This window comes from Homarus americanus, unplaced genomic scaffold (assembly GCF_018991925.1).
Source record: "Homarus americanus isolate GMGI-L3 unplaced genomic scaffold, GMGI_Hamer_2.0 scaffold51859, whole genome shotgun sequence".
NCBI classification, from domain to species: Eukaryota; Metazoa; Arthropoda; class Malacostraca; order Decapoda; family Nephropidae; genus Homarus; species Homarus americanus.
Genome location: NW_024711292.1, coordinates 349,055 through 376,916, shown reverse-complemented (window position 1 = coordinate 376,916; position 27,862 = coordinate 349,055). Strand labels below are relative to the sequence as shown.

Sequence of the window (27,862 nt, the reverse complement as noted above, 5' to 3'; positions counted from 1 at the left end):
CATTTCTTCACAAAACACAAACGCTTTGCTTAATCTAATTTCCTTTATCAATAATTTCTTTGCTTCCGAATTCAATCAAAAGTAATTCAAAGTTAAGTTAGTTAATATCTTTTTTCTTATAATGTTTCTGGGCGTGTTTAACAGAAAAATGGTTCCAAGCCGGCATACAGTACACATACGCAGTAGGTATGCATTGCCGGATAACTGATCTGATCAATTCACTAATACTGTAACTTGATACAGTATATTAAAAATATATATATTTTAGACATATTAATGCATAAATCTCAAGACTATGAATTTTTTATAAGATTATGGAGTCTTTAATCTCCACAAGGAATTGTATCACAAAAGCTCATTAACTACAGGGTATACTGTACTGTAGAGTAATAATGGTACAGTGTATGTATCCTGTTGCCCGTGTATAAGAAACGGGCAGCCTCTGATAGATTATAGCATTTTATTAGCTATTAGACTAATTAATGAAAAATGTGGTTGCATTTCACTGGCACAAAGCAAAATGAAGGACTTTAATTCTGTGATAGTAAGAGGGTACTAGTGTAAGAAGCACATGCCTTGTACACCTTACCTGGTGCACCGCTAAACTCACGCCAGACAGATCTAAGGTAATTTTTTTTGTGTGGGAGGTTCAGGCTGTTAATGTGATGGTTTTATGTTATTTTGATTCGCATATAAACACTCGTTCTTTACTGACCCCTTGAGTACAATGACAGCCTCTTGAGTATGATGGCAACCCCATGAGTATCATGACAACCTCAAGAGTATCATGCCAACATCATTAGTACAGTATCATCTTATTCAAGGGATTGGTCATTTTATTCAGTGGGTTAAGGCATCATACCCAAGGGATTAGGTCCTTGAACTAAGAGGGTAAGACATTGTAATCAAGGGGTTCACTTATCTTCCTCAATGGGCTAATCTCTCGCACTCAAATACCATCTTCAGTTTACCAAGTAGTGAAAGTTGGAATAATGAATTAATAATTATATATATATATACCTCTGTATATACATGTATATGATTACATTACTGTTTTCCCTTACGGTTTTGTGATAAACTTTAAGATGATACTTACTGGTGTTCTATTGGTTTCTTTATCATTATTTTCTTTATATATATAATGCAAGTAAAACCCATTAATGTTGTGCAATTCACTAGTCTTTAAAATAATGCTTCAATTTGGTTTTCAAAACAGCAAATACTAATGTTACTACAAAAACTGTATGCTTAGCAACATTATGTGAACAAGTATGTTTTGTAGGGGAGAAAGAACACATTCCTTGAACTATTAAATGTACCCATAAATAAAAGGCAAAAATGCCTTAGTAAACACTGTAAGTCTATACGGTACATTACAATGTGTGGAAGAGTCTGGGAGACAGACCAAGGAAAATGTAACAAATTTCCTCTTATCTGAAGAGCTCTCCTAAGAAACTGGCTGTAGATAAATGCTAAACAAAATTGTCAATGTATGGTAATGGAATCACAGACGATTGCCATTTAAATAGTGAATGATTATAACTACTGTACAGCATTTGACTCACTTACAGTATAGTATACAAGCTATCACAAAATGCCCATATCAAAAAATTAAGGAATAAGAAATTTACATGTACTGTACTGTACTATACCTGTAAATCAACTGCACTTGCCAATATCTTTAATATTAAAAATTCACCTCAGGAGTGTTTAAACTTTTCACAGTGACAGAAGTACTGTAATGATTGGGCCACAGCAACAAACTGACAGCCATTTAACACATCAAAGTCCAACTCTTGGCAAATGTTGGTGGCAAGTGATGATCCATTCTTAATTCTACGACTGGATATGACTTAAAAAAACAAATCTGCATAACTTGCTTTTTGTTTTCAAGAAATTAGTCCAATTTATCCAATTTTGAGTCTATTGTGAGAGAATAAACCTGTTCTTTAAACTATGCTTCCATCAAATGAAAAAAAAAAGGGTGAGGGAACTTTCCTTGTGGTGTGAAGCTTCTTAATTATTATGTGATTACATATATACATTGTTGACGATGTTAAGCTCAATCCTCCCCAAAAAGTAATTACTTTGTATTCTTTATTACTTTTAAGAATATGTCATGCTTGTAGTCATTCTCATATTGATGGCTGACAAGTTCTATGCATGAAATCATTCTCTTAGTTACCAGTTACTGTAGTATAAGTATACTAAATAGTCCTCTTTTTGTACATGTAGTCTAGTAGATATGAGTATTATAGAAGCATTGGTATAAAAAAGTAACAAAATTATTAAAAGGATGTGCAGGTCACATCAATCATAGGTTTAGCAGAGGAGTGTAATGTTAAGTTAACTATATAAAAAAAAAATAATTATCCAAGACACCCAGTGAAAAGCATCCAGGTACCATAATATGCTCTGTTAAGTGCCGGCTGTTGTGCTCTAAAGCTATACTATTTACGTTATCACTGAGAACATGGATGCTGTTTATGTGTTTATCAGGGAGTGAAATCATGCACAATAAACCTGATGTCAGATATTGAAGGGGTCTGGTCAGGGAGGTCAAAGATGGCATGAATTATGTTTTTAGAGCGCACACACACATACATGTACGCAGACCACTCACACACACATATATACACAAACATACCACACAAAAACAAACACATAAACTACACACACAACACATAAAATACACCACACACAAACACACCACAAAAACACAACTCAAAACATACCCCAGTATTTTAGAACCCTAAATATGACCCCTTAATAAACAACTGAATCACTAAACCTGATTCTCTCTGCCCAACACAAAATAAACACTCAATATCGATAAATAACTTCATATATGTAACATTACAGTGCATTAGGTTTTGGGTACAAATTGTTAGTAGATACACAGAGAATTAATGGATAAAAGAGGGGTGTAACTTGTAAAGGATTAAATCATTCTTGATGCTTCAGAGTCCAATGGATGTTCTCTCATTTTTACACCATTAAGAATTACAGTACTGTATCTATATTTTGTTGTTACATACATTTACCTCAACAAAATCATTAAGGTATTTAAAGACTGTAACATGTATATCCAATTCAATAAATTACATACAAATAACAAAAAAGGTAATTATAAAAATTGTCAAGGCATATAATTAAGATGGCTTATGTACAGCTTATACATATACAGTACAGTACTGAAGAACTAGTTACAGTACTTTCTCCTGTATTGATGAATGTAATCAATGGTGGTTTAATCAACACCACAACCATGCTTGCTTTAACCTATAAATGCAGTGCCGAGAATTATGTAACTTCACCAACAATAACTGTCTAAAATAAATAAATAATGTATTACACACCAAACAATGGATGAGTGAACATTACATTATTACATCAGAGTTTGATATTGTGTGTGTGAGTGTGTGTGTGAGTGTGTGTGTGTGTGTGTGTGTGTGTGTGTGTGTGTGTGTGGTGTGGTGTGTGTTTATGTGTATATGTGTGTGTGGACTGAGGCACTGATGGTAGTTTTGTCAATATCATTTTCACTTTACCTTGTATCATACAATAGTTCAGAAGTGTCTAGTGTTGCAAATGAAATTGTATTTGAAAATTCTTGAAAAAATAAGTTTTAATAATACACGAGCTAACTTTAAATGTGGATTTTTATTTAACCTAAAAAAAATCCCATTTGGTGAAAGATGGAGGGATTAACCCTTAAAAAAATATCCATTATCTGTGTGTGAAACTTAGCTGAAGGGACAGCAGTCATCATCAAAGGAATTCTCATGTTCATTGCCTTCCATTCTTAAATACGGTATATGGGAAGGAAATGGGGAAACCTTAGCTGCCAATTACGTTTAAAGAGCAGGACATATTCTTCCATAATTTACTGACAATTATTCTCTCTAGCAGCTGTTCCCCCCATTGACTACACAGCTCCAAGATTTCCACGTGGCTCCTCTTTTCACTCTGTACAACCCAAAATCATCTCTCGGCAGTAAGTTTACACCCATAATCACTCAACACTGCGCACTCCCATTGTCGATTTATACCTCAGCATATCTCTGTAGCAAGTAGGACAGCAGATATCAAAGGGTAAGCAGAAGCAGGTAGGAGTCAGCCTCTTGCCAGCATCACTTCTACAACACTCCTACACAATTTTGCAAATAGACAGCAGCTAGTATCTGGTTGCCCAACCGTCTGCTGATGAATACTGTACTGTGTAATGATGATATGTGATGTGTTCACTCCACCACTGCCTGAATGTATGACAGTGTGCAGTATATCACGAACATTTCATACACACTCCCCCACACACCACTAACACTTCATACTGTACACACCACAGTTCTTTTGCTACAAGCATAGAATATGTGTATTAAAAGCAAAGACATATAAATAATTTGTATTCATTTATTACACTGTACACCCTAAAAAAAAATATATACTGTACTTTACTCACATATGAACATGAATCTTTTAGCTACACATGGGATTAATTCAGAAATGTAATAATTTATACATATAATTATCTATGCAATGCAGAACACACAACAACTGCAGATAAATTTTCCCTTCCTGTCTCGACTCATAAAGCTTCTTCTCCAACCAACAAGAAAGATATTTTTACACAACACAGCGCGTGAGCTTCCCACCTCCATAGTTAACACTGTGATTCAAGTTAGCTTTTAAAATATTGGATCTTTAATGAACTGAACAGGTACAAAACAAGCTTCACTAGGCAATGATGTATAATAAACTTGTATAATAATGCCTTGTTAAATAAATGACAAGTGCTAATAGTGATATATAAGTTTAATGTTTTAAACTGTATAAGCCTTAACACCCACAGAGGAAATAAAAACAGTAAAACCTCCATTGACCAGACACCAATCTAACAGGTATACAGTACTGTATACTGTATATAATCCGTTACGTGGAAGTCTCATATCTAATGGAACTCGAGATAATGGACTGTACTCTCCAATATAGTCTGTAACATGTTTGTTTTTTTTAATGGACCTCAATATAGTGGACTGCACTCTCTCATATACTGTACTCCATTAAATAGAAGTTTCAGTGTATGTAACATTCCTCTATCAAAAGTTAAATATTCTGAACTTAAATCAATAAATGTACCTTATTTAAGCTTCCCATATTTGTTCTCCATGACCGAGACTGTTCATTAATGGCTAAGGATGTGTCTGCCCTTCAGTAATCTTCTCATCAGAATTTTCCGGCCGGCTGGTGTGGACATGCGGACCTTCCAACCGTGACGAGAGATGCGCCTCTTCTCACTAGGCCGGGGGAAGTGGTTCCTCACATTAGTTCGACCAATCACACCTGTGGAATAGTTTTACCATAAATCACTAGAAACAAATAAGTTAATAAGGTCACAATCGGAAAAACATATTTCTAACACCGAGAAATATAACGGTGGGTAAAGGTTAAGTTTCGTACCATAATCATTCTGGAGATGAAGCCTAGGTTTTTCCGATGGTTTTTCATGTGTTTTAACTGCTTTTGATATTGATTTTCGTAGGAAATCACTCGTTTTTTAGATAGCCCCCCCCCCTCACCGCTAACAGCCAAAATGAGCAATTTCCTACAAAAATCAATATCAAAAGCAGTTAAAACACATGAAAAACCATCGGAAAAACATAGGCTTCATCTCCAGAATGATTTTAAGACCTAACCTAACTTAAGCAGAGACATCACGGTCGACACGCTAACTTGGACAAAGAGCGACCTGTGTACAGCGACCTGTGTACAGGGGTAAGATGAAGAATAAAAATTTTTTAAGGTAAACACATCCCATACATCGGTTATTATTAATTTGCTGTGGAAATGCCATAGAAGAAACGTCGCCAATCTGACGAGTTCGACCTAAACAAAAACACATCAAAATAATTTCAGCTAATTTTGGTGAGAAACTTAACCCTTTCACCATCTGTCACGAGCTTGTTATTTTATTCAGACTACAGCCAGAGGAGTTCATTCAGCTTAGGGTAACCTCCCGTAGTGAAGGGGTTAAGACCTATCTCCATTAAATAACACAGAAAGGTGCACTAATATAAAAAGACCAAAGTAACGGTACACTATTATTAATTAACCTATATACCTTCCTGCCAGACTTACCTGAAGATGGTAGAGGAAGAGCTAACAAGCCCTGGGAGGAGGACCCGGTGAGGCCAAACACAGGTGTGGGCGTGGTGGTGAGGGCGTGGGGTACCTGTGGGCGTGTGAATAATGTCCTCCACGATCCTAACATCACACCAGACACCGATGGCACCCTTAACATAGATAATAATGAGGACATCTTGGAGTAACTGTCTCTCTCCCGTGTTATCTCCACCAAAGATTATTATTAACCTTTTTACCCTATATGATAATTATTTCGCCTGTATTTCTAGTTAAAAATACGTAAAATTAAAAACAAATATTTTATAATTTACTCGTAATATATTTATAAGAGCTATTAGTGAAAAATCTTAAACTCATATTAAATATAAAGGAATTATTTCTTACTTAACAAATAATTTATATTTTTATAGCTTTAAAAATACATATAATTTATTAGTATCTTATTTATGTTATTATTTACGCGTAATATCTCAATAGGAATTGGTTAATGAAATAAATAATGTGGTTAAGTTAACTCCCACCAGCTGGAGGAGCCATGGGTGTCATAGTGTTTCCTTCTGTAACATCATCCCAGGAGTTAATAATGTACATATATATTGAAAGTTTAAACACATTGGTGGGTTTGTATGTTGGTTTATGTAAGAATAGTCCGAGAAATTAATTGAAAATGGCTTAGGGGGGGGGGGCTAAATTATAATAATAATAACAATAGAAATAATAATCATCATAATAATCATTATTGTTACCGGTATTCATAGGAAATTAACTTTATAATAAAATAAAAACATTGGAAAAAAAAATAATATATTGATTTATTTTTTTATGATTTTATTTATTAATTTATTCAGTCAACAGGAGTATTAGATGATATACCTCTATGTTTATTTTGGATGATGTTACAGTATTTTATTTTCATCTAGTTAATTCTACATGAAGATTAACCACCCTAATGCTAATCTAATCTAACCTAACCTAACCCTTAAAGTAGAATCAGGGTGTTTAATCTGAAGGTGAAATATGTTGGGATAGAGAATCTTCAGGTGATCCTTAAAATGATAAGTGTTTTACTAATCTACAGTCCTCTCCTCAGATTGGGTGTTAATCGGCATAATGCAACCAAAGGCTCCATGACCTACTGTCATCTGAAAGGAAAAAAGTTTATAAATAAATGAATTTAACATAATTTAATCAGGAGACAAGATAAGGAAACACACTGGGCTAAAGACATACACTCCTCTCCCTTAGAAGATGTGATGGCCTCTCTCAAATTCTTAGGCTTTCATTTATTGTATATGCAGTTTACATGAAGGCTTTACTGATGCACTGTTACTTGGCTGGATAGTTTTATCTCCTCTGTTGTGTGTAAGAGTCATTCAGTTGTAATAAGGAGGGCCACAAGACTGGTGCCTGCACTACTGGCACCTTAGTTACTCGAGAGATGAGAAGGCCTGTAGTTGCCCAGCTTTTAGACGAGCAAGGGATGACTTATAAAAATCTATAAACACCTCCGAGGATATAACTCAGTCGAGTGTTCATATCTGAAGCTGGCGGACGCCCCGCCCTTGGAGGGATCACAGCTCATGGCTGAAGAAGCCACACATTCAGGAAACTGTCATGGCATACTTTTTTTGAGTGAGAATTATAAACTCTTGGAACAATTTGCCAGAGAGATTTGTGACGGCACCAAGTGAGAGCTCCTTCAAGACCAGATTTAACCAACACAGGCACAGGTACAGAAACAGTCAGGAGCCACTGCATGCCCAGTACTTGCAAACAGTGCCAATCACCCAAGCGGCTAACGAGCCGATCGGTGGTGAAGATGATAAGAGGAAAGGATAAAGTAATATGCAGTAATACTCTATAAGACAAGATGACAATGCCACAGGAACCCATCAAACTTATATGTGTAATTTGTAAAACAACTTCTCCCTCTGTTGATTCTTGGAGGAAAATTAATTCTATCTCTGGCAGGAAGAAAAACCTGTCAAATTTAATCTTTAAATATGGTGAAGTGAAAGTCATCAAAGGTGTTATGTGTAATAAATGTGAGAGACGACTGTTAAGTATTGATGATTATGTTTCTGAGTTCCGGGAAACTTGTCAGAATAATCTTCATCTGTTAGACAACAAGTGTTTTTCCCAGACTAGTAACAAATACACACAAGATAAAGACAATGAGAGCAACCCTGCAGGTACAGTACAAAACAGCAAGTGTGTGAAAGTGCAATTCTTTAAGGCACCATTTTCCACTAAACAACAAATTAAAACAGATGTGTCCACACCAGAAAACTTCCCGATCCCTCTCGCTCAAGTTCTGCCGAAGAAGGACATCAGTTTGTTACCTTTAAACTATAAGGTTCCAAAGACCTCAGAACCTGGACCAACACACATTTCGGATTCAGATCATACATATTCACAAGAGTTATACCAAGAGACAGAAGCCACAGCCAAAAAAATAAAGTTGGAAAGTGTTGTTGAAGAGGGAAAAGCCATTAAGTGTTTATCCCAACTCTTACACTGCCAACAGCCAGACAGCGACCAGATGACCACCAGCGAATGTGAGAAAATTACTTCCATTTTACGATTACAATCAAGAAAAGAACTTGTGAAATGTTTAATGAATTTTGGCCCGATCCATGATGTTATTGAAGAAGTCTTGGTATCTAAATTGTCAAAGGCAGGTGATACTCTTTTAAACAGAGAACTTGGACAGATAAGTGTTTTAAGGAAAAAGGATTGTTCAGATGTAGAATACTTGGAATGGGAGAAAATTGTCTTAGAATTTGCTTGTGAATTTCCTTTGCTGGCCAAAACTTTCTTAGCCGTCATGTTGCCGAGCCATTTATCAAGACAGTCAACACTTGATCTCCTGCCTTTGTTGATACCGAGACTTGGAGTTTTGTACGGTGTTTTGGCTCGAGGATGTGACGAGGAAGTGAGCCACGACCAACACAATACTTACGTCACTGTGGAGGACAACTCTCATGACAACAAGGTGAAGTATCTTATCGTCTTAAAAAGATTTTGAACATATGAAGATTTTTCACCCAGTTTATATCATCTAAAGATTTGCCCCCCAGCTTATTTCACCTGAAGATTAACCACTCTAATGCTACATTGAGGAGGTCAAGTTAGGTTAGGTTAGGCTAATATAATGGTATGCTGGGGTGAATCTTCAGGTGAAATAATCATGGTGAGGAAGAGGGTGCAAATTTTCAGGTGCTCCAAAGATTTTGATAAAGATTAAGATAAGGGTCACCTCTTTTTGTATTGGGATTTTTTTTTACAATCTTCACCTACGCTTCATGGATCTATTGAAGATTGGGAACCCCCTGCCTATTACACCTGATGATTAAACATCCTAATATTGAACTGGGGGGTTTAGGTTAGGTGTTTAATCATCAAATGAATTAAACCGGGATTTGTAATATTCATCAGATGTGTTTTAGAGTAAAGTTGGTATGGGTGTGTATCCTGTTGGTGATGGACTACTGTACTCTTAATGTATATATAATGTAAAATATAATATGAAGCCCTTCACTACAGGGACACTGTTTTTAATGTTTTATTTGGCCAATGCTAGACAATTTTATTCAGCTCAGAATGTACAGTACAGTATTGTGTTTCACTCTAACTGATACTGTATTTGTTTTCTTGCAGGTGTCCCGGATTGATGCTAATGAGCGCTTGAAGCAGGTTGAGGCATACCTGAAGACTGGCACACTACCTGTACTCAAGATGAACTATCATGAGAAACAGAACTTTATTCGATTTTGCGTGAAGTTCCAGTTATCTGATGATGGTGAGATATAGTTGATAAGTATTAATTGAGCTCGTGAAAAATTGGAACTCCCACTTATATGAACACCCTAATGCTACTTGGGGGGAGGTTAAGTTAGGTTAGTGCATTTAATCATCATGTGAAATAAGTGAAGGTTCCTATGAGACCTTCAATACAGATACAGTAAACTAATTTGTTATAACGTCTTTGAATAATGATGCAAACCAACCAAACCTTAACTACCTGACCTATTGATCCTAGAATATAATTTATTTTAGATAAGATGGATTACAGTAGGTTAGGTTAGGTCAGTCCATTTTGCTTTTAAATGAACTTCATGATGAAACAGCTTCTCTCTGCTGATAGCTGGCTTGTCAGATCCACATTCACAAATTTAGTGATTCATGGCAAAATATCATGTTTATTTAAACTGCACTCTTGAGTAAAAGTTGTTTAGTGGCCTGCTGTACTCCATGACATGTGGCTACCTATTGTACAGTGTGTGTGTGTGTGTGTGTGTGTGTGTATGTATGTATGTATGTATGTATGTATGTATGTATGTATGTATGTATGTATGTATGTATGTATGTATGTATGTATGTAGTAGCAATAGGTGTGTGTTCTAGTGTGTGTAGTAGTAGTGTATGTGTACTTGTGTGTGTGGTAGTATTAATGTAGAGTGGTATGTGTGTGTGTGTGTGGGTGGATGTAGTAGTAGTGTGTGTGGGTGCATATCCTCACTAAATACAAGATAACAATACTCCTACCTGCAACATCTGACTTACCGTACATATGACATTCCTACAGATATGCCACATGATTGAATTAATTTTTAACATTTCATTGAAGCATGATTCCCTTTCCTCCAGGTAAAACGCTATACTACGTCAGCCTCAAACAGACAGAAAAACGACTTGTCATCTTTCAGCAAGACATACGGGAAAAGGTTCTCGGTGAGTGCCACAGTGACCCTGACTCTGGGGGTCACCTGGGGCTGACTCGGACACAGAAGAGAGTGAGTCAGACCTACTACTGGATGAGCATCACCAGGGATGTTACTGAATGGGTAAGATAAAAAATAATTATATTTAATAATAATAACAACAATGTTACTGTACTGTATTTATTCAGTAAAATTTTTGTGTTGGTTTACAGTTGGGTAGCATGCATATAAACTATGTGGTATACAGTTTAGCCTGAATATAGATAATGTAGGTATACGGTGCCTGTAGACCATGGAAGTACCCAGTACAGTATAAAATTTCCTATAATAAACAGTAAAGGAACTTGACCAAGGATTGCCGAGAGATTATGCCAGACCTGTGCTTATTTCCAGGAGAGTCCTTTGGTTTAACTCAGATTTAAGAGTTAGTAGTGACTTAATTCTTATATGGTCATTTGTGAATCTTGTCTAATGAAATCTTATCATCACTTTATATTTTACAACATTATAGCAGATTCATCACAGTACAGTATACTGTATTATGCTCATGTTCCCTAGTGCAGTACTGTCCAAATAAAATACTAATTAACGGCATCCCTATAGTAAATGGGGTTAATATTTCCTGAACCCCTTTACATGTCAATTGTATTTGAAAGACAGATATATTTATAGAACATGAATGTACGACAGTTAAACATCTGATGGAGTTTCTGTAATGGAATTTATTTTGTGCCACCTCTTAACTGATCTGTCTGGACTTAAACTTTCTCAATTTTTACATGTGTTTATACAGACAATTATATTTTCTTGATGGCCTGAAATTTATTACTTTGTTTCCCTCAGATTAATAAGTGTCCCCAGTGTCAAAAACACAAAAATGTCTAAGACACAGTTGACTCCATGTCACCCAGTTGAAGTGGGATGAGTCCTGTGGAGGATAATTAGACTTGGCTTTGATTGGCCTTTTTTCTGAAATCTTTGAGAGGCATGCGGGAAGTTACAGTACTTCTCCCTTACCCATCAAGTGTACTGCTTTAGTGGCTGGTCCGAGTATAGCACACCACTTCGGTCCAACTAAGCATTTCATCACCAACTATAGCAGGTAGTTCATGAACACTGTGAGTACAGTATTATGTTAAAAATCAAAGAACAATTTCATAACATTAATTTTATAATGCAATGTCATCCATGCTGAATACTGTACTGTCAAATCTTGAGGTTTTACAGCAGACTTTCAAGACTGATCTGTGACCAAAACAATCTACAAGTACAGTATATTGTTGAAATACTTTTAACCTTTGATTATATAAATCTACAGTCACCAGTATCTCCCTCAGTTGTAATATATTCATTCATTTTCAGGGAACAAAGAAATTTACAAGATTTTTCACATTATCTGGACTGTGACACTGACCCAGTAAGCACATCACATGGAGGTATATCAAAGAGTATTGGGGACAGCCAGGACAACCTACAGTACTTATCAACCATTCCTAGTGTTCTCATCATGGCAGAGTATACAAGAAAGTCATCACCATTTTACCAGATGTGTGATTTCCCTCCCTGAGCACTCCACCAGCCATCTCCTGTGTTCTCATCATGGCAGAGTAAGCAAGAAGGAAGTCACCATCTTTCCAGATGTGTGATTACCCTCCCTACGCAACCCACCAGCCTGGATGCTGAGATCACCAAGCAGTCGAGTTGATTGAGTGCTAAGTGATATTGTGCTGGAAAGGTCTAAGGAGATGGCTATAGCTCAAAGGAATTTACATTTTCATAATAAAACAAACACAGTTCAAGTATTATATATGTTGGTACTCACATAAAGTTGCTTCAGTTGTCAGTTTCATTATATCATTTTTGATCAATTAGATCCCTTATCCTTATAAAGACACATGCTGTTATATTATAATGGTGTCGTTCCTGTTAGAATAATGCTAAAAAAGCCCAGCATATACCTCAGTTGGCTACAGTTAAAAGAGAAAACATAATTTATTCTAATTTAATGTGATTTCTGCTTGGGGATTTTCTTTTTAAGCATTACTTGTCTTTACAGCAGTTTATTTCATAATTTGTATGTAATTTTTCTCATTTTGATGTTTCTCAGTTGTTTTACTTTATAAAGTTTAAATTGGAACATAGAGAGGTGCAATACTCTTCTTATTTTCCTTAAGAAGAGTTATTTATGCAGTGGTTTTCAGGCAGAGGTCAAATTCAACTGCTGGAAATCCTTGCTTTCTTTAATCTTGTTCTTAGACTGCCAGGTTTGATATCACTGTAAAGTTTAATTATCATTGTCGAGTTATATTTTTTGTTTAAAGTTGTATAAAATTATTAACATGTAGAATGTCTTGTTAATTTACATACAATTTTAAGATGTGTAGAGAATGTCTTTTTGTTAAAAAACTCTGACGTTGACATGTATAGAATGAGTATTATTTAACGCAAAGTTTCGCCAGAACATATCCCACCCATTGCCATTATTTTTTATGAAATTAATTTATCCATTTATCTTTATTTTATGTGAGGACACATTATTGTCATCACCATCATCACCACCACCATCACCATCATCATCATCATCATCATCATCATCATCATCATCATCATCATCATCACCAGTGCCAGATTAAGGGGTTGGGGGGCCCTGGGCGACACCTAGCAGTGGGGGGGCCCCCTGCTGACAACTGAAAATAAGTATAGGCAATATCCAAGGTCAATAGAAACAATAAAATTAGTAATAATGACACATTTACAAATTATTTATTCCATTCATAGAAAGCGTATACATTAATTTACAAATGCACTTTTCGTGATATTTTTGTAGCAATTAAGCATATCACATTGTCAAATGGATGTTCTCTTGAAATGTCTGACTCGGTGCTTAATAGCATCAGATTGTTGAGTCTCTCCTGGCACATCGTGGTCCACAGCCTGTTTTTGATCAGTTTCATTTTTGAGAAGGAACTCTCCCCGGTAGAATTGGAGACCATTAACACCAGATATATCCTCAAAACCGTTTCTACATTTGGAAATGCTGATTGTAAGCATTACCCGGTAATGGGTTACACAGCACATATCATAGTGTCATGATAGTAGAATACATACTACCCTATCTCACGCTGGACCTACAATCCGGCACTTGCATCAGCTGTTGTACGGTAAACAAACTGATCGGCATGCCAGTGGCGCCACCAACATCATGCGGCCAGTTGTGTGGTGTGGTGTTCACTTATTTATACAACCTTTTTATTATAATCTCTGTGTTAAATAAGCTAAATCAGTTCACCAAACATGAGTTTTAGTAGGAAATATTTGTGGCGGCCGGGTGGAGTTACTGTAAGTGGTGCACAGCGAGTGTTAGGCAATCTGTTCCACTTGTTTATTACTCTGTGGTTAGGGTTTTTAAAACATTTTTTACAATGTTGTGGGCGGGCCCTAGATGTGGGGGGCCCTGGGCGTGCGCTCGGTACGCCCTCACCATAATCCGGGCCTGATCACCACCATCATCACCACCATACAATATAATAAAGAGATTAGTTTAATTTCCCAAAATAAGAATTCCTTTAATTAACCAAGAGACATTATCATGTTTGACTGTATGTAGTTACATTTAATGGTAGCTTTATCAAATACATTAAATCAACACAAAATATGCCTACCATGATTTTTAATAGCCCAAGATTATCAGTGCAACAAATACATACATGCAGACAAAAAATCCCTCCTTCAATAACAATTAAAACTGGTACTTAGAAAATAAATTTGTCCCAGTGGATCTTGTTAAGACTAGACACAAGTAAAACCAAATAAAAGATAAAATTGAGATGGAAAATGAACTACCGATGAAGGTAAGGGAGTTTAAATATAGGGAGGGAATAATGGTATGTTAAAATGGTAGCGAAGAAAGAAAACAGTCTAGAGTTTGGGAAATATTAAGGTAAGGAATGTGAGCTTAGAGTTGAAGAATTAATGGATCACCTGAAGAATAGCCACCCCAGTTTATTTCACATTAATATGAATCACTAATGCTAACTTAATCTAACCTAACCTTACTTAATTGATTCTAACCTAACCTTACATAACTTAATGTAACCTAACCATACCTGACACTATCAATCTAACCTTACATAATATTTACCTAACTTAAGTCTAACCTAACCTAACAATCTAACAGACTAACCTGACTTAAATCACCCCATGAAGATAATTTTGAAAAATTACACATAACTCGGAAACATATACAGTAGTAATTATTAATTCTGCATTTAAAAGTCTTCTCTCACATATTTTACAGACCCACACCTTAGATGATATTCACTTCACCACATTTAAAGATTAAATTTGTCAGGCATTTCTTATTACCAGAGTTAAAATTAATTGTGTTAAGAATCAACACTGGAATCATTGTAATCTTTGGGTGACAACAGGAAATTCAACAATAAGGTAACAATGATATAAATTTCTTAAACTATATAGTATACTGTACTGTAGTTGGTTTATGCTGTATTAAGCACAATCATACTACAGTATACACTATATTACTAACATTTCAAATGAGCAGAAAATCAAGAATTTAGGTACTGTTACTATTCTAAGATAGTCTTTGGGTACCGTATGTACAGTACATGCAAGATCGAGAAAACACATCGTTATGAAATATAAACTTATAAAAAAGCTAATACAAAATAAAGAAAAATAAATTTGTTTATTAACTGGCTTCTGGGGTTGACTTTGTATAGGAGCAACTCTCAACTTTTTACCTTTTTACCCCAATACTGTACTGTACCATTATTTATTCATATACATACAAACCAACTTAAATTCAAAGATAAAATTAGGCTGGATCTTTTTTGTGTTAAATTATAATGGTTGGTGTGTCATAATGGTGGTCCGCCATATTGAGAGTTGAGTGACAGGACAGAGTGGATCACCATGAAACATTCTAAACCTGATCGGTAAGTTTTTTCCTATTTGAGTACGATATAATCCTTTCTACTTATGGGAATCATCTCTAAGAATGCCCATGGGGTATTTTTATTAGGAAATTCCTCTTCTTTTGTGTTATTTGAAGATAGAAATGTTTTATTAGCCCGGGTGGAGACCAGTAATGAAAATAATTAGAACGTCTGTAGTTCACTTTTCATTATTTTGCTTTCATTATTATCCTCGCTCTCTATATTTATATACAACTTCAAGGATATTAAGTTGTTTTCCCTCCCTCCATCTTTTTTTTCATCTAACTATTTTTAATAATGTTTCAATTGTATTTTTCACCTTTTCCAGTCACAACACATTTAAGTTAACCCTATTTTTTTCCAGTTAAGTTTTCTGGTACATTATGAGTAAGTTATGTCGTGTGTATTCTTTTATTATTATTATTATTACAATATCAGCTGAAGAATCTCCACCCCAGTTCTCAAACCCGCCCACATTCACTTTTTATATTATTTCAGGTTTCTGGGCAAGCAGAGTATGTACAAAATCGCAGCCGAAATAAAGTACCCACCCAGTATCACTATCAAATTATTTAATCTATTTGGACGCAATATCTATAAATTTTTCGACGGTGTAGAAGCTCCTCGCCAACTGTCGGTACTTACCAACACCCACAAGGTAGGAGACTAATTCCACACTCGTTTTTCCTTTACCTATGATGTACTATTGCTCTGTTCCTGTTTCACATACGTATTCCATACTTGTGTCTCCAGGACCTTCTTCCTCAATATGTTAAAAGTGGTCGTCGTCAGGCTGGTTGGGGAAATATATCAAGGAATTGTGGGTTTAAACTTTAATGATAGAAGCATGGAATTTGGTACATGCTTAGAGGAAGGCAGGGTCAACATTTTGGGCTATAGGATCATCTCAGATCTGTCCCATGAGTGCTGTGACAGCCATTTTTCATTGCGATTATTATTAAATACAGTTCCCTACTTATAAGCATAGATTCGTCAACAGTTTGGATTCAGAATATAAGTAACCAGTACTATTAAATCTTACTTATTTTGAAAAATAATAAACATCTTGTATGAGCTAATGAGTCAGTTTTTTATCATGTTAAAGTAAACTGTTGTGCTTTATGAATAGCAAATATTTTCAAAGGCAACAAAAATTCAATAACATTAACACTTGTTTTTAACACCATTCACCATAAACTTGAAACAGCAATCACCACAAACCTGTAAAAACATTCATTTTAATCAACAGAATTCAACATTAAACTGAAACAGACATCTCTCATAGGTTCGAATCCTCAGGTAGTAGGTAGTAGGCAGCTCCCAAACAGGGAGGTACTACCGCCTGGGAAAATATTGGAAGCATAATGTGTTGTCTAATGGTAGACCCTGCTGCCATATGGCATCACGAAAATTGTGACCAAGTCCCAGGTTGCTGATCTGACTTTTTGCCTCATTTACACACAATTGCAGTCTCAATTGTTACTCTTACTTTGAAAACACATTTATAATATATTGTTTCCCACAATTGATTTTATTTTTATTTTTGTATTTCCTTATGGTTTATTATTATTATTATTATTATTATTATTATTATTATTATTATTATTATTATTATTATTATTATTATTATTTTTATTTTACTATTATTATTATTATTATTATTATTATTATTATTATTATTATTAGTATTAGTATTAGTATTAGTACAGTATTAGTATTACATTTTCGCCCCCAGACCCTGATGTGGGTCAGTGACCTGTGCCCAGGTGGGCTAATCCCGGTAAAAAAAAATAAGAAAAAAATAAGAGGCAACCGGAATGCCTTATCTCAAATTATCATCATCGGGTGCGACTGACCAGCCACCCTGGTTCAGTCTCAAACCTTTTCTCACCTCACTCATACGGGAAAAGGCGTAATAGTTGTAAAAAAAATCATTACTGTTGTGTTCTTAGATTAACTGCACATACAGCAAAAAATAACAAGATGACTAACAGTTCGGCATAAATCAGTTAATAATCAAATATTGGGACAACTCGGCTGCAATGTGTCAACTTATAGTTATAGAAAATACAGAATACATTTAAATTGGATGTTGAATAGGTGAAAAACGCCAATAATCAATTCATAATTTTGCATTACTGTACAAGATTGACCTACTGTATTCACGGTCACAGGGTTCCACATAGACAAAGAGCAGTACACTGTAGAGCAGCCTTCACACATTTACATTGCTCCCTGCATCCCTTCTTGCAGCCACAACGAAGTAGTTCCTGGCAGGCGTGAGAAGCATCGGAAAGAGTTTTCCATTTCACTTCTCAACTTCCATCATCTTTTTGCGTCCTACCCCATCCACCAGGGGATGGAAGCGAGGGAACAGCTACCAACATCTGTGTCCAGATATAACCTGCTTGGCAGGCAGCTCTCTTAGTATGCTCCAAAAGTGCATCTTGTGTTGGGGGAAGGCCATCCTTAGATCTGCCTTTTTGAGAAAACAGCTGCTTACGGGCCTCGTTCACCCCCACTGCACTTCTAGCGCGATCATAGAGGAGCGCAACAAAGCTCTCCAGCACCCCCAGGTGGTCCTCAACAGAACTAGGAGTGGATGCCAAAGCCCAGAATGCTGGTGTAGCCTCGTCAAATGCTTTCCAAACTTCCCACACAGTCCTCTTGCCTCTGCCAACAAAGGAAGAGACAGTGTCACATCCACTGAATGCGTGAAGAAAAGGCAAGGCTTTGCATTTCTCAGGCCCAGCAACAAACAGATGACAGATATGGTGAACTGACAACAGACAGATGGCTGACATGAGGAACCAACAGACAAGTTGAGCATACCTGCATTCTGTCTGCATTACCGATGACATGAGCTGACAGTTTGATTTATTGGTCCCTTGAAGCTTTGGAGGAACTGGATCTTACCACCAGTCTGCCTGACTATTGAAACTGTGAAGAGCGAAAGGATTCTCTCTCTCTCTTTATCTCTCTGGGTCTCTCTCCTTATCTCCGTCTCTCTCTCTAATCAAATTGGTTTCCATCAATATTCTTCAATAATTTCTTTTCCTAATGGATTTAGATTCACACAAGGACATTGTCGGCAGGAGGGGAATTAAACATTTTTCAATATTATACATGTACTAGGAATTAAATGGCACTAAACTCCCCAGATACTGTATTTTTTTTTAATAATTTACCTGTCGTTCGTTTGGTAGGGGTTAACAAAACCGAGATTATCAACAGAACAGAAATCAATTGCATGATGTTTGTCGTATTTGTTCCCTCTTCAATTTATTTTTCTTCATGGTCAGGTAAAACGCGAGAAGTTAATGCAGATGCTTTGGAGTCTTGGGTTAATGATAGATGCCGCGTCTTGGTGTTTCAAGGCCATTGTTGTCTACGCCAGACCCAGGAACCTGAACTTAGAAGACAACGTATATTACCATGCTGGCTTCTACACACCACAGGTCAGTGACAGGTGTTTTACTATATCAGGGCCATACAACAGGTTAGTGACAGGTGTTTTACTATATCAGGGCCATACAACAGGTCAGTCACAGGTGTTTTACTATATCAGGGCCATACAACAGGTCAGTGACAAGTGTTTTACTATATCAGGGGCGTACAACAGGTCAGTGACAGGTGTTTTACTATATCAGGGCCATACAACAGGTCAGTCACAGGTGTTTTACTATATCAGGGCCATACAACAGGTCAGTGACAGGTGTTTTACTATATCAGGGCCATACAACAGGTCAGTCACAGGTGTTTTACTATATCAGGGCCATACAACAGGTCAGTCACAGGTGTTTACTGCTCTCTATGCTTGTATAAATTATGATATAGCTCTCACTTTTTTATACCGTGTTCAGGTTAATATAATGTAATACCTTCAACTTATTCACAGTCCCATTTAATATTTTTTAACTTGTCTGTGTGTCTGTGGAATTTAATATCCTCCAATTATATGCAGTAGTATTGATTTTTACAGCTGCTATGTATAAGTGGAATGTATCATAGATTTACTGTATATCATGTATGTCAGTATGTATTATGAATTGTTTGTATATTATGAATACAGTAGTTAGCTAATACTGTATTAATACTGGTTCTATTAGTTTGAAACCTGGACGGCGATCTCGTCGGATGAATTGCCAGAGTGGGTAATGCTAACCTCACCACCGGTACTCGGCAAAACTACAGTCTCACCCCCCAAGCTCTTGCCACCGTGGAGACAGAGAGCTACACAGGCGGAAGACCCAAGATCACTCACGCATTCCAAAAATAATGAAACAAGCGATCAAGAGAGTTCATCCTCCTCCTCCCCCTCCTGCTCCTGCTCCTCCTCCCCCTCCTGCTCCTGCTCCTGCTCCTCCTCCTCCTCCCCTCCCTCCTCCTCCACCTCCCCCTCCACCTCCTCCCCTCCACCTCCTCCTCCACCTCCACCTCCTCCTCCTCCCCCTCCACCTCCTCCTCCTCCTCCTCCTCTCTCCTCCTCCCCTCCTCCTACCTCCTCCTCCTCCTCCTCCTCCTCCTCCTCCTCCTCCTCCTCCTCCTCCTCCTCCTCCTCCTCCTCCTCCTCCTCCTCCCTCCTCCTCCCCCTCATCATCACCATCATCATCATCATCATCATCATCATCATCATCATCATCATCATCATCATCATCATCATCATCATCATCATACAGACGCCCTGAGAAGGATCACCTGGATGCACCACGATGTTCACATAGGAAGAAGGAAACATTGTACTTACGTATGCCAGTAATTGCAGAACAAGGTCACGAAGGAAAAGTTTACAAGTCAAGAAGATCGATCAAAAATATTAACAGAAGCTATATACGCGTTTGGAATATTCGACGGGGTCTCACAAAAGTTAAAGACACTGGGGCATACTTTCGGAAGTGTCAACTGGGTCTCAACAAATGTAAGAGAACCGGGATAAACAATTGCAAGGGTCGACCAGGTCTTCCATCAAGGAAATATAAAAAAAAAGGTCCCAACGTCACGAAAAAAAACACGCAGATCCCACAGAAGATGGCGTTAGAGTTTGAGAAGGCCCCACAACCCATAGTAAAGGAAGATGAGAGTACCACCCGGATATCGCAGGAGCCAAGAATGTTTCAGCCTACCACAGAGGCACAATACCGTCCCACACAATCATACGATCCCTTAGAGATTGACAAAATCCTCACCCAGTCAGACCTGAAATCTCACGTAATGGATTTGCAGTCGGAACTAGTGAAAGAAATTTTGAAGTTGGTTGACGGGTCCGATGACTCACACGTGTCCAACGACTCACAGAAAAAAGACATAAAGCCAAGTAACTCTCTCGAAAAGGCACATCAAGAAGACATAGAGGCACGTGAAGAAGCCAGACAGGCACGTAAAAAAGCCAAACGGGCACGTAAAAAAGCCAAACGGGCACGTAAAGAAGCCAAACGGGCACGTGAAGAAGCCAAACGGGTACGTAAAGAAGCCAAACAGACAGACAAAGACAAACAGACACATAAAGAAGACAAACAGACACATAAAGAAGACAAACAGACATGTATAGAAGACAAACAGACACATAAAGAAGACAAACAGACATGTAAAGAAGACAAGCAGGAACATAAAGAAGCCAATCAGGCACGTAAAGAAGCCAAACGGGCAGGTAATGAAGCTAAACAGAAATGTAAAGAAGACAAACAGGAACATAAAGAAACCAATCAGGCACGTAAAGAAGCCAAACGGGCAGGTAATGAAGCTAAACAGAAATGTAAAGAAGACAAACAGGAACATAAAGAAGCCAATCAGGCACGTAAAGAAGCCAATCAGGCCCGTAAAGAAGCCAGACAGGCACGTAAGAAAGCCAAACTGGCACGTGAAGAAGCCAAATGGGCACGTGAAGCCAAACAGACAGACAAAGACAAACAGACACATAAAGAAGACAAACAGACATGTAAAGAAGACAAGCAGGAACATAAAGAAGCCAAACAGGAACATAAAGAAGCCAAACAGGAACATAAAGAAGCCAAACAGACAGGTAAACCACGCGAGCACTCACGATGCACCTTACAGTCGAAGCTGTTAAACTCACTTTTGAAGAAGGCCGGCTTGACCAACGAAGAACTCCGTGCATTGGCCAGTGAGAAAAAAATGTACTTAAAAAAACAGGTCACACGAAAGCTCGTCAGGTTTCTCATTGGTGTATATTATTATAATGTTCGCCAGAGGTATTTTAAAAAGAAGATCAGGTTTCGCTGGTTTAGGGAGCTGATGTTCAACAATAGGCTTCAACAAAACATCGACTGGTGTGATTGGATAACCGCGGCCAGGTCTTCTGCATGGTCCCATCTAGTGAGGACCTACAACTGGAAAAAATACGTTGAGTATACCAAGACGAACCCTGATCCTAGGATACCAGAGTTCGATGGGGACAGAAGGTTGACGCAGCCCAGGTTACCCTCGCCAGATGACACAGCTCCTCCAGAACGCCCAATCTACTGCATGTACTACGGTTGCCAGGTCAGTTAATTTGTCCTAAAATCAATAACTCCCGATTTTCTTTGATTTTGGGAAGCACCAGATTTAAGTAAAAATGTTCTTGGGTCCAGTTAATTTTTTTCTTTAACTTAAACTCTAAAATGTGGTTAAAATTCTCATAAGCTTCGATTGCTATTTGTTATGGAATAGACCTAGTAAATGTAATTCAGCTTTGTACTAACTTAATTTTCTTCCTTAAACTAGGATAAGCCATGTAAAAATAGTTAAACTTTACGGTGTTCTTGCTGTTTACTTTATATATGGGATATACTTGATATAAATGACTACACTGTTATGGGTGGAAGTTAGTTGATTATTTACTTTGTGTTTGTTGCAGGGAGCGTCGGGGATGCTACCGGTGTTGGCCCTGGCACCAGAGAAAGGTTCGTCAGTGCTCGACCTCTGTGCTGCAGCTGGACACAACACCATTCTTGCTGGTTCGTTTTCATTCACACCATAACATCACTACATGCTTAAGTTTTACCGCATTACAACCGCTTCCACTGCTTGCTAGTCTCTTAGGAGGCATATTTAGAGGTAAATTATAAATATTTAAAGGTAAAATAGTGGCAACAGCCACTAGAAGTGAGCCATGACATCGTCCCGAACCTTCGAAGCTGCCGGACTATCGGGTCCCAGATTAGCAGGGTCCAATATTTTGGAATTCTATTTTCAGGGACCAGGGAGCTGGATGGGAAGGCGCATACAAGACCACCGTACTGTAACTTCCAGGCTGTATTGGTATATATTATTACAGGTTATATTTGAGGTTTATTTGATTCTCTCTTAATCTAGAAGGTAATACTGTAGATGGACACTGGGAACATCGGGAAATGTGTGATGGAATTACGACACTGTTGCAGGGATGTTGATGATAACGTTAATGTTGCAGGGATGTTGATGATAACGTTAATGTTGCAGGGATGTTTACGAAGAGGCAGGGTATGGTGGTGAGTAACGTGCTAGTGATGCAGGACGAAGCTGTCATCCAGAACAACATTCATCGCCACTGTTTCCTAAACGCCATCGTTGTTCGGATTGATCTTCAACAGCTTCCACAGGTGATGAGTGTGTGTTGGTGAATTGGTGTATGGCGACCTGTGGTGTAAGGATCAGCATTCTCGCCTCGCAAGCGAGCAGACCCGGATTCGATCCCCGGCAGGGTGAAACTATGGGCAAGTTTCTTTACGCCATTTGCCTCTGTCCACCCAGCAGTAATGGGGAACCTGGATGTTAATCGATTTGCCGATCGTATTCCGGGGTAATGGTTAGCCAGTGCAGTTGGGAGTTGTCCGGTCTTCTCGGACTCTTCCTTGACACTGGGTCATGCAACTCGTTAACTTAGGGGGTGGTTGGTGTATTGGCGACAGCTTTTACACCTTAAACAATTCACGCCTAGGTGGTCCTTGGGCCAGCCATCCTCGTTACATGAGGGTCAACCATTATTATCATCCATCATGTATGTATGTGTGTAGATGAGTGTGAAGTTTGTTTAGATTATTGCCAGTATGTGTTGGTGAATTATAATTTGATATTTTATTTCATGGATCAGACCTCTGAGTTCTTCGATTTTCTGGCCGCAACTCCTGGGTCATTACAGCCTTGTAACCCAGTCCAATATTTCAGGGAATGCGAGAGTCGTTTGGATATGCCCTGGTGGACGCCCCTTCCTCGGGTACCGGGTGTGTCAGAAGTTTTGAGAGGGACGACTGGCCACAAAACGATATTGAGCAGGTTGATGTCTGCGTCAAACTCCAGAAGGTCCTTATTCTTGACGCTATTGATGCACTCCAGGTTGGTGGGTACCTCGTGTACTCCACAACCTCTGTATTGGTGAGTGTTATGGCCGCGCTTCTCTTTACTAAACCCTTGTTCATAGTCCGCCCCTTGTTCGGCCTGAATCCATCGTGTCATCGAACCCAGTCTTTGTTTAAATCAAGTGCGTTAGTCGATCCAGCCCTTACAAACACTCAGCCCTCACTCACACCCAGCCCTCACTCACACCCAGCTCTCACTCACACCCAGCCCTCACTCACACCCAGCCCCTCACTCACACTCTCAGCCCTCACTCACACCCAGCCTCACTCACACCTCAGCCCTCACTCACACCCAGCCTCACTCACACCCAGCCCCTCACTTACACCCAGCCCTCACTTACACCCAGCCCTCACTCACACCCAGCCCTCACTTACACCCCAGCCTCACTTACACCCAGCACCCAGCCCTCACCACACCCAGCCCTCCTCACTTACACTCAGCTCACTTCACTCACACCCAGCCCTCACTACTCACACCCAGCCCTCACTTACACCCAACCCTAGGTCACACCCAGCCCTCACTCACACCCAGCCCTCACTCACACCCAGCCCTCACTCACACCCAGCCCTCGGTCACACCCAGGCCTCATTACCACCCTCATTCACCACCTAGAAATTGCTGCACCTTTGTACCAAGTATTAAATTTTTGTATCAGCACCCATGGTAATTACTGTACCTTTACTTGTAATAATGAACTTAATTACACTTTCTAATCGTCATTCCGAAACCGTGATTGAATTCTGATTATTATTCCGAAACCCCTTTTTGTACTCTGATTATTATTCTGAAACTGATTGTATTCTGACTACATTTCTGAAACTGATTGTATTCTGACTACATTTCTGAAACTGATTGTATTCTGACTACATTTCTGAAACTGATTGTATTCTGACTCCATTTCTGAAACTGATTGTATTCTGACTACATTTCTGAAACTGATTGTATTCTGACTACATTTCTGAAACTGATTGTATTCTGACTACATTTCTGAAACTGATTGTATTCTGACTCCATTTCTGAAACTGATTGTATTCTGACTACATTTCTGAAACTGATTGTAGTCTGATTATCATTCTCAAACTATGACTACAGTATTTTTGTTCGCCTCTCTCCCCCACAGGTCGAGGAGAACGAGGCTGTGGTGAGCTATGCGCTGTCTGAGAGGAACGTCATGCTGGTGCCCATTGATTTGCCATTCGGTAAGGCTGGCTTGGTCACCCACCAGGATTATAGGTGAGTCTGACTGGCTTATGGTAGTTTTGGAGGCGAGTCTGACTGGCATTTGGTAGTTCTATTAAATTATCTTCCGTTACCTTGATTCTGTTAAATAATATTCCTTTACCTTAAATCCGTTTATAATATTTTTTTTTTCCAATCTCTCTTCTCTTCGTTTCTATGAGTAAAAAAAAATATACCTCCTGTCATAAATTTAACATGTTTTTATTTAATTTCTTTGTAAATCTTAACAGTAAAACACAATCCACAGGTTTAGGGAATCTATGAAGAGCTGTAGAAGGATCTATTCTTTCCGTCACAACATCCAGGGTATATTTCTCGCCAAAATGAGGAAACTGAGCCCCGGAGAATCACACTGAGAGGGAGGGAGGGTGAGGGATGACAGGGTGAGGGGGATATATTGATATTGAAACAGTTTATTTAGCCAGATGAACACAGATATAAAGTCGATTAAAGATCATAATATTAACATGGCTGAGTCAGTTGAGAACCTGAGCTCTCTTGTGGGCACCTGATATATATTGTACATTTATCTCAAGGAAGTATTACGTAACATTTATTATCATCTGGAATAGTACACATAATATGGTGGTAGTAAGAACATATCAGAATGTTACCACGGTTATCACTTTGATATTTATTTATTTTATTTTATTTTATTTATTTTTTATTTTTTATTTTTTTTTTATTATAAGTAGATTCATAATTTACAGTGGAATTGAAAAACATAAATATAGTAAGGGAGAGAAGCAGTACAACATGTGTTATGTTAAGGTGGAACAAAAGGACAGAGCTGTCAGGATTATGTCTAGTTGGCAAATATATTTATTACAATGGTAATTTCTATCTATCTACATGATAATTCCTGATAAAACGGTTTTGGTGGTACAATAAAAGCAGGTATAAAAAGTTGGTACCGGGGTATTACAAAAATATTAATACTTAAACAATATATTTTTTTTTAAGAGATGATTTAAAGGAAGGGAGCGTAGTCTTTGCTCGGATGGGTGGGGGTAAGTTGTTCCACACCTTCACACCATGATATTGTATGGAGATCTGGGACTGAGAGGAGAACACTGGGGGTGGTCTTAGTAGCTCTGGGTGTCTTAAGTTGTATCTCTGATTATTCCGGAACTGGAAATAATTATTGTCAAGTAAGTGATTGATTGATTTGTAAACCAATAGGGAACAGCAGTAGGTGTTAACATCCTCGAATTTTTTAACATTTTCAATGAAGCAAATTGTTCGTTTGTGTGATCAGTTTTTTTTTCAAGTAGGCCATTGTCCGCACAACTCTCTCTTGTGCAGGGAGGGAGGAGGGGGTAGTGACATGCTCTGAGTCTTAATGGTCAAGATGAAGGGAGTCTCTGGGTGCTTTTCTTCTGCTTGTGGTAGTGACTTTTTTTTATTTATTTCCTTAATGGTCTTTATTGTTTTGGTCAGGTTAGGTTGAGTTATGTTTGGTGGAGTGAGGGTAGGTTAGGTTAGGTTGGGTTAAAATAGGTTAAGTTTAGTTAGGTTAGGTTTGGTTAGGATAAGTTAGGTTAAGTTAGGATAGGTTAGGTAAACTTTTAAGTCAAATAATCTGGAGTAGAGATTCTTTGGGTGATCCGTTTTTAGTCATGTGAGGTACACTGATGGAGGAGTACTCAAGGACTTTATTTCACTAAGCTATAAATCCTCACTAAAGACAAACAGTAAAATAGAAAGATTTTTAAAGGCAAGGAAAATAAAATACATCTTTATATTAATTTTACAGCACTAAGGATGTTTAGAGTACAACCCAAAATTTTTTTATCAATATCTTAAATTTGTAGTTGAAATTTTCGTGTTTATCCTCAATGTATTTAATTTTCTAGCTGTTTATTTTATGTAATCTCAATAAAACGCTTCGCTGACCTTATTACAGTAAAAAATGTATGTAATCTCAATAAAACGTTTCTCTGGCCCATATTACAGTAAAAAATGTATGTAATCTCAATAAAACGTTTCTCTGACCTTATTACAGTAAAAAATGTATGTAATCTCAATAAAACGTTTCTCTGACCCATATTACAGTATAGTTTATTTTATGTAATCTCAAAATCTCAATATAACGTTACAGTATAGTGCAGTGTATTATCGTAGTTGGAATAAGTATATATTGTAGTGGATGCCATTCTGTTTTCCTCGTCTATGATACCAAATCCATTCACGTAGGGAGGTATAGTATTGGGTGGGTGAAGAGGTGGAGTGATTACATTTATTGTACTGTATGTAAATAAAGCTGCTATTGTGTGGAAATTTGTTTGTAAGTGTGTGTATATGTATGTTTATTCGCACACGCACAGTTACATACAGATACACAAAAGTCACATACATACATACATACATACAGTACATACATACATACATACATACATACATACATACATACGTACAGCCTCCCCCAACTAATACTACTTTGCTGTCACTCGGAATCAA

At 37.8% G+C, this 27,862-nt stretch overlaps 3 protein-coding genes across 5 annotated transcripts; 2 read left to right on the top strand and 1 right to left on the bottom strand.

The window, feature by feature from the left end:
- Positions 1-5,185: 5,185 nt before the first annotated feature.
- LOC121863818 (39S ribosomal protein L34, mitochondrial-like) lies at positions 5,186-6,319 on the bottom strand. Its single transcript, XM_042362721.1, has 2 exons — positions 6,139-6,319; positions 5,186-5,343 (listed from the first exon to the last, which is right to left on the bottom strand). Exons 1-2 carry the CDS (start codon positions 6,317-6,319, stop codon positions 5,186-5,188), a joined length of 339 nt encoding a protein of 112 aa, XP_042218655.1.
- A 351-nt stretch (positions 6,320-6,670) lies between these two features.
- Positions 6,671-13,615, top strand: LOC121867776. 3 transcript variants are annotated; one of them, XM_042367903.1, is made up of 6 exons: positions 6,671-6,760; positions 7,235-9,139; positions 9,805-9,946; positions 10,795-10,991; positions 11,712-11,970; positions 12,231-13,615. In XM_042367903.1, exons 2-5 carry the CDS (start codon positions 8,015-8,017, stop codon positions 11,751-11,753), a joined length of 1,506 nt encoding a protein of 501 aa, XP_042223837.1. In that variant the 5' UTR covers positions 6,671-6,760; positions 7,235-8,014; the 3' UTR covers positions 11,754-11,970; positions 12,231-13,615. The 3 variants fall into 3 exon arrangements, with proteins under 3 accessions (XP_042223837.1, XP_042223984.1, XP_042223909.1); XM_042368050.1 differs by having other exon boundaries at positions 6,680-6,729; XM_042367975.1 differs by lacking the exon at positions 6,671-6,760 and having other exon boundaries at positions 6,961-9,139.
- Positions 13,616-20,854: 7,239 nt separating this feature from the next.
- LOC121863766 (25S rRNA (cytosine(2870)-C(5))-methyltransferase-like) lies at positions 20,855-25,758 on the top strand. Its single transcript, XM_042362586.1, has 6 exons — positions 20,855-22,327; positions 22,683-22,782; positions 23,267-23,406; positions 23,972-24,178; positions 25,284-25,396; positions 25,650-25,758. Exons 1-6 carry the CDS (start codon positions 20,855-20,857, stop codon positions 25,756-25,758), a joined length of 2,142 nt encoding a protein of 713 aa, XP_042218520.1.
- The last annotated feature ends 2,104 nt before the right edge of the window (positions 25,759-27,862 follow it).

What these genes read in the sequence shown, in the direction of transcription:
- LOC121863818 (XM_042362721.1), bottom strand. Translation starts at nt 6,319, where the DNA reads ATGTCCTCATTATTATCTATGTTAAGGGTGCCATCGGTGTCTGGTGTG. An exon ending in TCTTCCTCTACCATCTTCAG is followed by an intron (nt 5,344 to 6,138) that starts GTAAGTCTGGCA and finishes ACTATTCCACAG; the next exon opens with GTGTGATTGGTCGAACTAAT.
- LOC121867776 (XM_042367903.1), top strand. Translation starts at nt 8,015, where the DNA reads ATGACAATGCCACAGGAACCCATCAAACTTATATGTGTAATTTGTAAA. An exon ending in ACAACTCTCATGACAACAAG is followed by an intron (nt 9,140 to 9,804) that starts GTGAAGTATCTT and finishes GTTTTCTTGCAG; the next exon opens with GTGTCCCGGATTGATGCTAA. An exon ending in CCAGGGATGTTACTGAATGG is followed by an intron (nt 10,992 to 11,711) that starts GTAAGATAAAAA and finishes TGTTTCCCTCAG; the next exon opens with ATTAATAAGTGTCCCCAGTG.
- LOC121863766 (XM_042362586.1), top strand. Translation starts at nt 20,855, where the DNA reads ATGGCGTTAGAGTTTGAGAAGGCCCCACAACCCATAGTAAAGGAAGAT. An exon ending in ACACAACACCATTCTTGCTG is followed by an intron (nt 22,783 to 23,266) that starts GTTCGTTTTCAT and finishes TTAATGTTGCAG; the next exon opens with GGATGTTTACGAAGAGGCAG. An exon ending in ACTCCACAACCTCTGTATTG is followed by an intron (nt 24,179 to 25,283) that starts GTGAGTGTTATG and finishes TCTCCCCCACAG; the next exon opens with GTCGAGGAGAACGAGGCTGT.